General features: G+C 42.1%; 1 protein-coding gene across 8 annotated transcripts in view; it reads left to right on the top strand.

Annotated features, from left to right (window-relative positions):
* klhdc3 (kelch domain containing 3) overlaps positions 1-15,552 on the top strand; it is a 105,836-nt gene that overhangs the window by 42,139 nt on the left and 48,145 nt on the right. For all 8 annotated transcript variants that reach the window (XM_042305808.1, XM_042305802.1, XM_042305807.1 and 5 more), the window contains one exon: positions 3,255-3,326. In XM_042305808.1, the coding sequence (XP_042161742.1) occupies positions 3,255-3,326 (72 nt within the window). The remainder of the gene's footprint in view (positions 1-3,254; positions 3,327-15,552) is intronic.

The raw sequence follows: 15,552 nt of genomic DNA, 5'->3' as shown, positions 1-15,552 counted from the left end.
AACCAAGCAGAGGCATAACGAATGTCAGAAATAGCTGTAAAATGCCTCCCGGGTGGCGCAGTGGTTAAGGGGCGCTGTACTGCAGCGCCAGCTGTGCCATCAGAGACTCTGGGTTCGCGCCCAAGCTGTGTTGTAACCAGGCGCGAGGGCTTGGACGGTAGGGATGTCCTTGTCTCATCGCGCACCAGCGACTCCTGTGGCAGTGCTCGCTAACCAAGGTTGCCAGGTGTACGGTGTTTCCTCAGACACATTGGTGCGGCTGGCTTCTGGGTTGGATGCGCGCTGTGTTAAGAAGCAGTGCATCTTGGTTGGGTTGTGTATCGGAGGACGCATGACTTTCAACCTTCGTCTCTCCTGAGCCCGTACGGAAGTTGTAGCGATGAGACAAGATAGTAGCTACTAAAACTAATAATATGTAAATAATTGATACAATTTAAGACGGAATAAACTGTTCAATACCGGAGAAAAATAACGAGGAGCACAAGGAACTCATTCACACACACCAAAAGACTAGAGTCCTTGTGAGGGATACTTTGAAAGAATACGAATACTTCTTAATTTTTCAAAAATCAAGCATGAAACCATTTCTAAAGACTGTTGACATCTACTGGAAGCCATAGGAACTGCAATCTGGGTCCTAATTATTAGACTTTCCCATAGAAAAGCATTGAAAAGTCCAATGACCCCAAAAAAATTATTCCTGGATGGATTGTCCTCGGGGTTTCGCCTGCCAAATCAGTTCTGTTATACGCACAGACATTATTTTAACAGTTTTAGAAACTTTAGAGTGTTTTCTATCCAATACTAACAGGCAGTAACAGGCACCTGAGTAACAGGCAGTTTACTTTTGGCACCTCAGTCATCCAAACTTCCGAATACTGCCCCTTAGCCTTAAAAGGTTTAATATGTCCAGTCTGTGTGGAGCAATAATTATGCCCCGTTTACATCGTGATGTATTTCATTACGTCATCTTCACAGTCTTGTCTCGCAACTGAACGGACAACTGTAGTTTTTGTAACGCCAAATGGAGGAGAACATGTCTCTAGTGAGAGATCGTAACATTTTGGGAGATCGCAAAATATGATCTTTTCATTCAAGACATATAAGTATATTGATTCAGGTTATAAAACATGTTTTCTTCAGTTACTTTTTCCTCAACTTGTTTCTCTAAATTTATAGCAAGTCAAGTTAGCTTGTACTGCAGAGCAGCTAGCTAGCTAAAAGCTAGGCTAGTTTGACGATACCATTGTAGCTAGCTAAAATCTAGGCTAGGTTGAAGATACCATTGTAGCTAGCTAAAATCTAGGCTAGGTTGAAGATACCATTGTAGCTAGCTAAAATCTAGGCTAGGTTGAAGATACCATTGTAGCTAGCTAAAATCTAGGCTAGGTTGAAGATACCATTGTAGCTAGCTAAAATCTAGGCTAGGTTGAACATACCATTGTAGCTAGCTAAAATCTAGACTGGGTTGAAGATACCATGTAGCTAGTGACCTCCACCTAATAAATATCATCAAATACAAACCACATCAGAATAAACTTAAACTTAAACAGGAGGCAACAGTCATATCATATAATTGGCCTAACAGCCAATGTGTATTTTTCAACATTACTATTAAAATAGTCCTCACTTATAGGAATTGGTAATTGTTTCAAAGTTGCTAGCTATTCCATAAAGCCATAATCGAAAACCAAATGTTCATATCCTCAGTTTCAGTAACTTTTTATTCTTTGACCGACTCGGGCTGGACTGAAGACGACGCAAAATTGAACATTGCAGTGTCTCGCAACTGCACGGTGCTGTTGCGTTTTCACTCCATTGTGGATTTCTCAATTTAAATGCATGGCATTCAGCGTAACGTAACTGAGTGCTTATTGGAAATGTGAACGAGGCTCGAAGCCTCTGTTTTCGGTGATAGCTTTATGGGATAGCTAGCAACTTGTAAACCATTACCCATTCCAATAAGTGAGTACTATTTTAATCATAATGTTAAACAATACACATTGGCTGTTAAGACAGTCAAATGATATGCCTCCTGTTTAAGTTTATTGTGATGTTAATGAAGTTTGTTTATAATAATCATTAGGTGGAGGTCGCTAGCCACAATCTATCTTCAACCTAGCATAGCTTTTAGCCAGCTAGCTGCTCTGCATTGCAAGTTAGCTTGACTTGCTATAAAGTTAGAGTAACAAGTTGAGGAAAAAGTAACAAAACATGTTTCATCACCTGAAACAATATATTTATCCTGTCTTGAATGAAAATGTCATATTTTGCGATCTCAGACGAGAGACAGGCCCTCCTCCATCTTGTGCTGCAGACACTACAGTTGTGGGGCAAGACTGTGAAGATGACAAACGGCAATGTAAACAGGGCATAATTCTTGCTCCGCACAGACTGGACATGTTTAAGTGGGAGGCAATGGATCATGGTCATTGTAGTTAATTACCACGTTTTCTGCGCTAAACTACAGGATGTAGAATATTGATATTTTGGAAACTACAACTCCCTACTACATCGCACAGTTCAGGCTTGAGCTGATTTTTCTCTCCAGAAACTGCACATCGAGCTCACAGAAAAAAAACAACGAAATGGAATTCAAATAATTGAACTGATGTCGGTCAGTAAGTTATTTTAAAACTGAAAAATAACCAACATTTCGGTTAATCGCTCAGCACTAATACATCACAATGTAGACGGGGTATGAGAGAAGTGCGAACGCGTGATTGAGAAAGATAGAAAGCAGTTGATCTTGATACTTTATGACTGCTGAATACAAACTACGTCTTATTTACGTTGAAGAACTACTAAAATAGAGATTTTGTCAGACAGCAGCAGCTGACTTGGAAGGAAATAATAAAGTCATCAAATAAAACAAATATTTGATTAAAGTGATGTGAATAACTGATGGTTAATGAGTGATCAGCAGTCATGGGCAGTCACTACCATCATGGGACTTGTATTAGTAGTTTTATTCTGTGTTACAGCATTCAACCCACAGTGCATTTAATGTCCATTTAAAACAAAATGAAACAGAAAACCATAATTTTTCAATAATTGAACCGACCTCATCACTTATCGCTCACCAGTAGCTAGTAAGAGTACTAACTGAACCATAGATGCATATCTCTATTCTCTCTGCACAACATGGCAGTGAATGAGTTACCAACAGAAGCTCTCTCACTTCTGTTTCCTCTGTATGATGTAACCATGACATTCTCCTGTCCTCTCGTCTCCTTTTCTCTCTTCTGTTCCAGGCTGACTGCTTCTCCAATGACATCCACAAGCTGGACACCACAACCATGGCCTGGTCACTAATCAATACAAGGGTGAGTTACCTTACATTTGAGTCGTTTAGTAGTAGACGCTCTTATCCAGAACGACTTACAGTGGGGACTGCATACATTAATGTACTTCTTCGTACTCGTCCGCCGTGGGAATTGAACCCACAACCTTGGCATTTAAAGCGCCATGCTCTACCAACAGATTTACATTTTTGGGCATTTCTAGTCCAGTGCAGTGGTCTTATTGAGCAAATATAACAGCGGCCTTTCACCATCCGTTGGGAGACTAGTAGCACTAAAAGCCTGGGAGAGAAGATTATACACAGTACAAAACTTTAGGAACACCTTTAGCCAATAGAACAGCCTCAATTTGTCGGGGCATGGACTCAAGATGCCGAAAGCGTTCCACAGGGATGCTTAGTTTTTTACCCTGACCCTACCCTGTCGTGTTTTAGTTTTCACCCTGACACTACCGTGTTTTAGTTTTCACCCTGACCCTACCATGTTTTAGTTTTCACCCTGACCCTACCGTGTTTTAGTTTTCACCCTGACCCTACCTTGTTTTAGTTTTCACCCGACCCTACCGTGTTTTAGTTTTCACCCTGACCCTACCATGTTTTAGTTTTCACCCTGACCCTACCATGTTTTAGTTTTCACCCTGACCCTAACCGTGTTTTAGTTTTCACCCTGACCCTAACCTGTAGTGTTTTAGTTTTCACCCTGACCCTAACCTGTAGTGTTTTAGTTTTCACCCTGACCCTACCCTGTAGTGTTTTAGTTTTCACCCTGACCCTACCCTGTAGTGTTTTAGTTTTCACCCTGACCCTACCCTGTAGTGTTTTAGTTTTCACCCTGACCCTACCGTGTTTTAGTTTTCACCCTGACCCTACCCTACCGTGTTTTAGTTTTCACCCTACCCTACCGTGTTTTAGTTTTCACCCTGACCCTACCATGTTTTAGTTTTCACCCTACCCTGTAGTGTTTTAGTTTTGACCCTGACCCTGACCCTACCATGTTTTAGTTTTCACCCTACCCTACCGTGTTTTAGTTTTCACCCTACCCTACCGTGTTTTAGTTTTCACCCTGACCCTACCATGTTTTAGTTTTCACCCTACCCTGTAGTGTTTTAGTTTTGACCCTGACCCTACCCTACCATGTTTTAGTTGTCACCCTGACCCTACCATGTTTTAGTTTTCACCCTACCCTGTAGTGTTTTAGTTTTCACCCTGACCCTACCATGTTTTAGTTTTCACCCTACCCGACCGTGTTTTAGTTTTTACCCTAGCCTACCGTGTTTTAGTTTTCACCCTGACCCTACCGTGTTTTAGTTTTCACCCTGACCCTACCCTACCGTGTTTTAGTTTTCACCCTGACCCTACCCTACCGTGTTTTAGTTTTCACCCTGACCCTACCATGTTTTAGTTTTCACCCTGACCCTACCCTACCGTGTTTTAGTTTTCACCCTGACCCTACCGTGTTTTAGTTTTCACCCTGACCCTACCGTGTTTTAGTTTTCACCCTGACCCCCTGTTTTAGTTTTCACCCTACCGTGTTTTAGTTTTCACCCTGACCCTACCTGTAGTGTTTTAGTTTTCACCCTGACCCTACCCTACCGTGTTTTAGTTTTCACCCTGACCCTACCCTACCGTGTTTTAGTTTTCACCCTGACCCTACCGTGTTTTAGTTTTCACCCTGACCCTACCATGTTTTAGTTTTCACCCTGACCCTGTAGTGTTTTAGTTTTCACCCTGACCCTACCCACCCATGTTTTAGTTTTCACCCTGACCCTACCGTGTTTTAGTTTTCACCCTGACCCTACCGTGTTTTAGTTTTCACCCTGACCCTACCTACCGTGTTTTAGTTTTTGACCCTACCTGTAGTGTTTTAGTTTTCACCCACCCGTGTGTTTTAGTTTTCACCCTGACCCTACCGTGTTTTAGTTTTCACCCTGACCCTACCCTACCGTGTTTTAGTTTTCACCCTGACCCTACCCTACCGTGTTTTAGTTTTCACCCTGACCCTACCCACCCCCTGACCCTACCCTGTAGTGTTTTAGTTTTCACCCTGACCCTACCCTACCGTGTTTTAGTTTTCACCCTGACCCTACCGTGTTTTAGTTTTCACCCTGACCCTACCCTGTAGTGTTTTAGTTTTGACCCTGACCCTACCCTACCATGTTTTAGTTTTCACCCTACCCTACCATGTTTTAGTTTTCACCCTGACCCTACCGTGTTTTAGTTTTCACCCTGACCCTACCCTACCATGTTTTAGTTTCACCCTGACCCTACCGTGTTTTGACCCTACCGTGTTTTAGTTTTCACCCTGACCCTACCGTGTTTTAGTTTTCACCCTGACCCTACGTGTTTTAGTGTTTTAGTTTTCACCCTGACCCTACCCTACCGTGTTTTAGTTTTCACCCTGACCCTACCATGTTTTAGTTTTCACCCTGACCCTACCCTACCCGTGTTTTAGTTTTCACCCTGACCCTACCATGTTTTAGTTTTCTGACCCTGACCCTACCGTGTTTTAGTTTTCACCCTGACCCTACCGTGTTTTAGTTTTCACCCTGACCCTACCCTACCGTGTTTTAGTTTTCACCCTGACCCTACCATGTTTTAGTTTTCACCCTGACCCTACCCTGTAGTGTTTTAGTTTTGACCCTGACCCTACCCTACCATGTTTTAGTTTTCACCCTACCCTACCGTGTTTTAGTTTTCACCCTACCCTGTTTTCACTAGTGTTTTAGTTTTCACCCTACCCTACCGTGTTTTAGTTTTCACCCTGACCCCCTACCCTGTAGTGTTTTAGTTTTGACCCTGACCCTACCCTACCATGTTTTAGTTTTCACCCTGACCCTACCATGTTTTAGTTTTCACCCTGACCCTACCGTGTTTTAGTTTTCACCCTGACCCTACCGTGTTTTAGTTTTTTCACCCTGACCCTACCGTGTTTTAGTTTTCACCCTGACCCTACCGTGTTTTAGTTTTCACCCTGACCCTACCCTACCTTGTTTTAGTTTTCACCCTGACCCTACCCTACCGTGTTTTAGTTTTCACCCTGACCCTACCCTACCGTGTTTTAGTTTTCACCCTGACCCTACCATGTTTTAGTTTTCACCCTGACCCTACCCTACCGTGTTTTAGTTTTCACCCTGACCCTACCGTGTTTTAGTTTTCACCCTGACCCTACCGTGTTTTAGTTTTCACCCTGACCCTACCCGTGTTTTAGTTTTCACCCTGACCCTACCGTGTTTTAGTTTTCACCCTGACCCTACCCGTGTTTTAGTTTTCACCCTGACCCTACCCTACCGTGTTTTAGTTTTCACCCCTGACCCTACCCTACCGTGTTTTAGTTTTCACCCTGACCCTACCATGTTTTAGTTTTTTTCACCCTTGACCCTACCGTGTTTTAGTTTTCACCCTGACCCTACCGTGTTTTAGTTTTCACCCTGACCCTGTAGTGTTTTAGTTTTCACCCTGACCCTACCCTACCATGTTTTAGTTTTCACCCTGACCCTTATGTTTTAGTTTTCACCCTGACCCTACCATGTTTTAGTTTTCACCCTGACCCTACCGTGTTTTAGTTTTCACCCTGACCCTACCGTGTTTTAGTTTTCACCCTGACCCTACCCGTGTTTTAGTTTTCACCCTGACCCTACCGTGTTTTAGTTTTCACCCTGACCCTACCCTACCGTGTTTTAGTTTTCACCCTGACCCTACCATGTTTTAGTTTTCACCCTGACCCTACCCTACCGTGTTTTAGTTTTCACCCTGACCCTACCATGTTTTAGTTTTTTTCACCCTGACCCTACCGTGTGTTTTAGTTTTCACCCTGACCCTACCGTGTTTTAGTTTCCACCCTACCCTGTAGTGTTTTAGTTTTTGACCCCCTGACCCTACCTACCGTGTTTTAGTTTTCACCCTTTTAGTGTTTTAGTTTTCACCCTGTCCCTACCCTACCGTGTTTTAGTTTTCACCCTACCCTACCGTGTTTTAGTTTTTACCCTACCCTACCGTGTTTTAGTTTTCTCCCTGACCCATGTTTTAGTTTTCACCCTGTCCATACCGTTTTAGTTTTCACCCTACCCTACCGTGTTTTAGCTTTCACCCTGACCCTACCATGTTTTAGTTTTTCACCCTACCCTGTAGTGTTTTAGTTTTGACCCTGACCCTACCCTACCATGTTTTAGTTTTGACCCTGACCCTACCCTACCGTGTTTTAGTTTTCACCCTGTCCCTACCCTACCGTGTTTTAGTTTTCACCCTACCCTACCGTGTTTTAGTTTTTACCCTACCCTACCGTGTTTTAGTTTTCTCCCTGACCCATGTTTTAGTTTTCACCCTGTCCATACCGTTTTAGTTTTCACCCTGACCCTACCGTGTTTTAGTTTTCACCCTGACCCTACCCTACCGTGTTTTAGTTTTCACCCTGACCCTACCGTGTTTTAGTTTTCACCCTGACCCTACCGTGTTTTAGTTTTCACCCTGACCCTACCGTGTTTTAGTTTTCACCCTGACCCTACCGTGTTTTTTTCACCCTGACCCTACCATGTTTTAGTTTTTTCACCCTGACCCTACCGTGTTTTAGTTTTCACCCTGACCCTACCGTGTTTTAGTTTTCACCCTGACCCTACCGTGTTTTAGTTTTCACCCTGACCCTACCCTACCGTGTTTTAGTTTTCACCCTGACCCTACCATGTTTTAGTTTTCACCCTGACCCTACCATGTTTTAGTTTTCACCCTGACCCTACCGTGTTTTAGTTTTCACCCTGACCCTACCGTGTTTTAGTTTTCACCCTACCCCTAGTGTTTTAGTTTTGACCCTGACCCTGACCCTACCCTACCGTGTTTTAGTTTTCACCCTACCCTACCATGTTTTAGTTTTCACCCTGACCCTACCATGTTTTAGTTTTTTCACCCTGACCCTACCGTGTTTTAGTTTTCACCCTGACCCTACCGTGTTTTAGTTTTCACCCTGACCCTACCGTGTTTTAGTTTTCACCCTACCCTGTAGTGTTTTAGTTTTGACCCTGACCCTACCCTACCGTGTTTTAGTTTTCACCCTGACCCCACCGTGTTTTAGTTTTCACCCTGACCCTACCGTGTTTTAGTTTTCACCCTGACCCTACCGTGTTTTAGTTTTCACCCTGACCCTACCGTGTTTTAGTTTTCACCCTGACCCTACCGTGTTTTAGTTTTCACCCTGACCCTACCATGTTTTAGTTTTCACCCTGACCCTACCGTGTTTTAGTTTTCACCCTGACCCTACCATGTACCGTGTTTTAGTTTTCACCCTACCCTGTAGTGTTTTAGTTTTCACCCTGACCCTACCCTACCGTGTTTTAGTTTTCACCCTGACCCTACCATGTTTTAGTTTTCACCCTACCCTGTAGTGTTTTAGTTTTGACCCTGACCCTACCATGTTTTAGTTTTCACCCTACCATGTTTTAGTTTTGACCCTACCCTACCGTGTTTTAGTTTTCACCCACCCTACCCATGTTTTAGTTTTCACCCTGACCCTACCGTGTTTTAGTTTTCACCCTGACCCTACCGTGTTTTAGTTTTCACCCTGACCCTACCGTGTTTTAGTTTTCACCCTGACCCTACCATGTTTTAGTTTTCACCCACCCCCGTGTTTTGACCCTGACCCTACCCTACCGTGTTTTAGTTTTCACCCTACCCTACCGTGTTTTAGTTTTCACCCTACCCTACCGTGTTTTAGTTTTCACCCTGACCCTACCATGTTTTAGTTTTCACCCTACCCTACCCTAGTGTTTTAGTTTTCACCCTGACCCTACCCTACCGTGTTTTAGTTTTCACCCTGACCCTACCATGTTTTAGTTTTCACCCTACCCTATAGTGTTTTAGTTTTGACCCTGACCCTACCCTACCATGTTTTAGTTTTCACCCTACCCTACCGTGTTTTAGTTTTCACCCTACCCTACCGTGTTTTAGTTTTCACCCTGACCCTACCGTGTTTTAGTTTTCACCCTGACCCCCGTGTTTTAGTTTTCACCCTGACCCTACCGTGTTTTAGTTTTCACCCTGACCCTACCGTGTTTTAGTTTTCACCCTGACCCTACCGTGTTTTAGTTTTCACCCTGACCCTACCCTACCGTGTTTTAGTTTTCACCCTGACCCTACCGTGTTTTAGTTTTCACCCTGACCATACCGTGTTTTAGTTTTCACCCTACCCTACAGTGTTTTAGTTTTCACCCTGACCCTACTCTACCGTGTTTTAGTTTTCACCCTGACCCTACCATACCTTAAGGGAAGATTTCGGCAGTTGCTGTATGGTTAGTGAGAAAGTCCATATTGCAAATGTACGGTCCCTTACTAGACGTCCGAAAACGTTTGTAAAATTTGCGGACGGCATCAGGCCGAGCGGGAGGGCCGGACCTACCGGGAAGTCATCAAATGAACTTTGTCGGACATTCGGTTTCCGTTTTAAAAAAATAATATGATTTTGGTCATTTTTCCACTTTCCCGGAATATCCCACAGGGGGGCATAAGCAATCATATTGCTATTGGACAAAACATCACGATTCACGACGGGGCCTTATCTCGAAAACCGAAAATATTTCGAATCCGAAACTCGGTGAGCGTAGGTTTGGCATAATGGGCAGTTGGCCCCGAACAAGATGGCGTCTAGGCCTCAACGTTTTTTGAGTTATGGCCATTTATCAGGGATTAAAGGTCCAAAATGAAAATAGAGAAATTATTTTTCCACTTCATGTCAAAGTCAAGGAGCCTCCGGTGTCAATAGCCATTTATCTATCGTCATTTAAGAGAAATCGTACAATGACAGATTGGTGATGTTCACGGATAGGTGTTTTTTTTTTCAACGGTTACAGATCCAGTTGCAGGGTGTTCTTACGAATCTTTTTAGAAGTGTGCTGCGGAGCTCTGCGAGATTTCTGTGATTTTCTATGATTTTCTGAAATAACACACACTCACTAAACCCTCCGTAAATAACTCAGTTCTTAACGTAAAGACTTAAAACTCAGGATTCTGTAAAGGCATACCCCAATCAGGATATGAGTTTATTTATAGCTTCCTGTGCCAACCGGAAGTGCCTTAAATGATGTCATAGTGGCACTTTCCAAGGGTTAAAAAGGTCAGATCTTTTCAAAACTTCATAGGTGTGATTAGGCAATCCCCATAAACTGTAAGTCAGTCATTTCTCCCAACAGATGTCAAAGAAAAGCTCTCACACACACACAGCAAGAATGGAGTGACAAAGTGCGGTGCTTAAAGACACAGAGAGCAGGCAATGGCATTACCATAATCCCTAGGCCGTGCCGAGTTCAACGAGATATCCCGCTTGACCGTAGCTCGCTCGGTCTGAGCGCAGCGACCATTTGAAAAGTAGGCCCAATATGAAGCCTGCCCCACAACGTCATTTGCTTTTGGGTGACAGCGGCAGAACCGTTAGGTTTAGAAGGAAAATTCAACCACAGGAATGTTCCTAAGGTCCTTCCGATCCGTTCTATCCTAACCTTGACCGTGTGGCATTAACCCTTAACAGTTAAAAGAAGGTGTTTACATCAAACAGTTTGCATTGACTTCTCTCCCCATAGGAATACATTGCCTGCACCCCTAAATTCAACCTGAAGTCTATATGGGTTATGAATGCCGTATGAACCTGTCTTCGGTAACAGTCCATCAGGCCACTATGAGGTCTACCTGTGTTGATTCTAAGCTTCCTGGACCAACCGGAAGTGGTTCAAATCCCCCTAAAAGTGTATATCCATACCCTGCCTGCAGTTTGATAGACATAGTGCATTCAACCCTGTGTAAATCAGTCAATTCTTAACGTAAATACTTAAAACTCAGGATTCTATAAAAGCATACCCCAATGAGGATATGTGTTGATTTATAGCTTCCTGTGCCAACCGGAAGTGCCATAATTGCAGGGGCTGTTTCGAGGGGTTAAAAAAGTCAGATCTTTCCAAAACTTCATATATGTGATTAGGCAACCCCCATGAACTGTAAATGTCATTTTTCCCATAAAATTTCAAAGGAAAAATAAATCACACTAAAACACAACTTGGAAGGAGGGACGTATTGGGGTGCGTAGAGACAGACAGTGACTGCAATAGTTAGCTTTGTTCGAGCTAAAAAAGAACAGACCTAGAGTTCCGAAACTTTAGAAACCTGTTCTAGACCTCAGGTCGATAGTGCGTGGTGAGTTAGGTGGCTCTAGAAGGTTCTCGGACCGAGAAACAGCCTCGTACATTTGCAATGATTTCAATTCATTTTGACCATTACGAAAATGACGACATTTAGAAAAGTCTCAGAGACACAAGACTAGGTGCATTGCGACCGTCTCGGCCCATAGAGACGGACCCCAACGTTTCTGTCCGATAGCTCATTCAAGGACCCCGTAGCAAGTCATGGAAAAAAGTGGATTTTCAGCACCAATTAGGGTTTTACTCGGACACCAAATGACCGATCGAGCCGAAACTTGGGATTCGGGGTCGCCTCAGCTAGGCCTACACATAACATAAGAAGTGGACCCGCAGCTAGAACGTAACTATGTGTTTTATGGTTTTTCTATGGTTTGAACCGAAGGCGTTGTGAATTTTGGGCCAGCTATGAAGTATGTGATAGTTGGCTACTAAACGAGTTGGAAAAAGTGGGTTTGGTGTCAGTTTGTATCAGTTTGGTGTCAGAATGATATCTAATTGACGAATGGACGGTGACTTGCTGGTGACTCTTGTCCATTTGCAATATGTTTAAACAGTGATGTACCATCACCAAAGTGACATTCTGAAATCAACCCTAACGAGCGATTGAGATGAACCAGAATCACTGCCCAGCCATCCCGAGTTCATCGGGCCAATCAATTTCACATTCCTGCAGGATTTTTTATAGCATGACAAATTCGTGATGGTACCTGCCCATTGAACCATATTGCAAATGCACAGTGACTTTGCAAAAGTAAGAAAACAAACAAATGGACATAATGAAATCACCATATTTTTATTTTTGGGTTACCAGTTGCACAACAATGCACGTGCATTTGCAATATGATTGTATAGTGAAAAAACATCACCAAATGGACATGATGAAATCAACACAACGAGTGATGGAAAGGAACAACTATCACTGCCCGGCCATCCTGTGTTCCCATAGCGGGCATTAATATCAGAATTACCGGTAAATGCATTTTACAACCATATTTTTATTTTCGGGTTACCAGGTGCCTATTTTAAACATTTCATAAAGCACTCAGGTCGGCCCCCATGGATAGAGGGCCGTAGTAGGGTACTCCCATAGCGGGCATGGACAATAGGAGTCCCGGTAAATGCATTTACAACCATATTTTTATTTTTGGGTTACCAGTTGCACAACAATGCATGTGTATTTGCAATATGATTCTATAGTGAAAAAACATCACCAAATGGACAAGATGAAATCAAAACAACGAGTGATGGAAAGGAACAACTGTCACTGCCCGGCCATCCTGTTTTCATCAGGCCAGTCAATTTTGCATTTCTGCAGGATTTTTGACCATGCCAAATTCGTGATGGTACATGCCCATTGAAACATATTGCAAATGCACGTGCACTTGCAATATGATTCAACAGTGAAAAAACATCACCAAATGGACATGATGAAATCAACACGAGTGATGGAAAGGAACAACTATCACTGCTCGGCCATCCTGTGTTCTTCAGGCCAGTCAATTTTGCATTTTTGAGCATGTCAAATTTCATATGGTAAATGCCCATTGAACCATATTGCAAATGCACGTACACTTGCAATATGATTCAACAGTGAAAAAACATCACCAAATGGACATGATGAAATCAACACAACGAGTGATGGAAAGGAACAACTATCACTGCCAGGCCATCCCGAGTTCATCTGGCCAGTCAATTTTGCATTTCTGCAGGATTTTTGAGCATGTCAAATTTCATATGGCATTTGGCCCCAAAAAAAGTGACTTTTGACTTTGACTTTTGACTTCCTATGAAATCATATTGTAAATGGACAAATCATATTCCTTATGCACAAGTAAAAAAAATATGATAATAAAATACAACTAAAGTATGTTGATACAGTTCTTATACGTGTGTAATTGACACAAAATTTGAAAGAATTTCGAAAAACGGTCCAGAAAGCACTTTTTTAAGGGTGTGTGAAGTTTTTAAATTTTTTTTGACATTTTTGACTTTTGACTTCCTATGAAATCATATTGAAAATGGACAAAACATATTACTTATGCACATGAAAAAAAAAGTAGATTGTAGACCATGGTAATATAATGACAGTAGAGGGTAATATAATGACAGTAGATGCTAGACCAGGGTAATATAATGACAGGAGATGATAGATCAGGGTAATATAATGACAGTAGAGGGTAATATAATGACAGTAGATGGTAGACCAGGGTAATATAATGGCAGTAGTGGGTAGACCAGGGTAATGGAATGAAAGTAGACCAGGGTAATATAATGACAGTAGACCAGGGTTATATAATGACAGTAGATGGTAGACCAGGGTAATATAATGACAGTAGATGGTAGTAGATGGTAGACCAGTGTAATATAATGACAGTAGATGTTAGACCAGTGTAATATAATGACAGTAGATGGTAGACCAGAGTCATATAATGACAGTAGATGGGAAACCAGGGTAATATAATGACAATAGATGGTACACCAGGGTAATATAATGACAGTAGAGCGTAATATAATGACAGTAGATGGTAGACCAGGTTAATATCATGACAGAAGATGGTAGACCAGGGTAATATAATGAAAGTAGATGGTAGACCAGGTTAATAAAATGACAGTAGATGGTAGACCAGGGTAATATAATGACAGTAGAAGGTAGACCAGGGTAATATAATGACAGTAGATGTTAGACCAGGGTAATATAATGACAGTAGATGGTAGACCAGGGTAATATAATGACAGTAGAAGGTAGATCAGGGTAATATAATGACAGTAGAAGGTAGACCAGGGTAATATAATGACAGCAGATGGTAGACCAGGGTAATATAATGATAGTAGATGGTAGTAGATGGTAGACCAGGGTAATATAATGACAGTAGATGCTAGACCAGGGTAATATAATGACAGTAGATGGTATTAGATGGTAGACCAGGGTAATATAATGACAGTAGATGGTAGACCAGTGAAATATAATGACAGTAGATGGTAGACCAGGGTAATATTATGACAGTAGATGGTAGACCAGGGTAATATTATGACAGGAGAGACCAGGGTAATACAATGACAGAAGATGGTAGATCAGGGTAATATAATGACAGTAGAGGGTAATATAATGACAGTAGATGGTAGAGCAGGGTAATATAATGACAATAGATGGTAGACCAGGGTAATATAATGACAATAGAGGGTAATATAGTGACAGTAGATGGTAGACCAGGTTAATATAATGACAGTAGAGGGTAGACCAGGGTAATGGAATGACAGTGGAAGGTAGACCAGGGTAATATAATGACAGTAGAGGGTATACCAGGGTAATAAAATGACAGTAGATGGTAGACCAGGGAAATATAATCACAGTAGATGGTAGACCAGGGTAATATAATGACAGTAGATGGTAGACCTGGGTAATATAGTGACAGTAGAGTGTAGACCAGTGTAATAAAATGACAGTAGATGGTAGACCAGGGTAATATAATGACAGTAGATGGAAGACCAGGTTAATATAATGACAGTAGATGGTAGACCAGGGTAATATAATGACAGTAGATGGTAGACCAGGTTAATATAATGACAGTAGAAGATAGACCAGGGTAATATAATGACAGTAGATGGTAGACCAGGGTAATATAATGACAGTAGAAGGTAGACCAGGGTAATATAATGACAGTAGATGTTAGACCAGGGTAATATAATGACAGTAGATGGTAGACCAGGGTAATATAATGACAGTAGATTGTAGACCAGGGTAATATAATGACAGTAGATGGTAGATCAGGGTAATATAATGACAGTAGATGGTAGATCAGGGTAATATAATGACAGTAGAGGATAGACCAGGGAAATATAATGACAGTAGATCGTAGACCAGGGTAATATAATGACAGTAGAGGGTAGACCAGGGTAATATAATGACAGTAGATGGTAGACCAGGGTAATATAATGACAGTAGAGGGTAGACCAGGGTAATATAATGACAGTAGAGGGTAGACCAGGGTAATATAATGACAGTAGAGCATAGACCAGGGAAATTTAATGACAGTAAATCGTAGACCAGGGTAATATAATGACAGTAGAGGGTAGACCAGG

Source organism: Oncorhynchus tshawytscha, linkage group LG25 (genome assembly GCF_018296145.1).
Source record: "Oncorhynchus tshawytscha isolate Ot180627B linkage group LG25, Otsh_v2.0, whole genome shotgun sequence".
In the NCBI taxonomy this organism is placed as follows: domain Eukaryota; kingdom Metazoa; phylum Chordata; class Actinopteri; order Salmoniformes; family Salmonidae; genus Oncorhynchus; species Oncorhynchus tshawytscha.
Note: the sequence above shows the minus strand (reverse complement) of the source record. Positions and strands in the feature narration are given on the sequence as shown.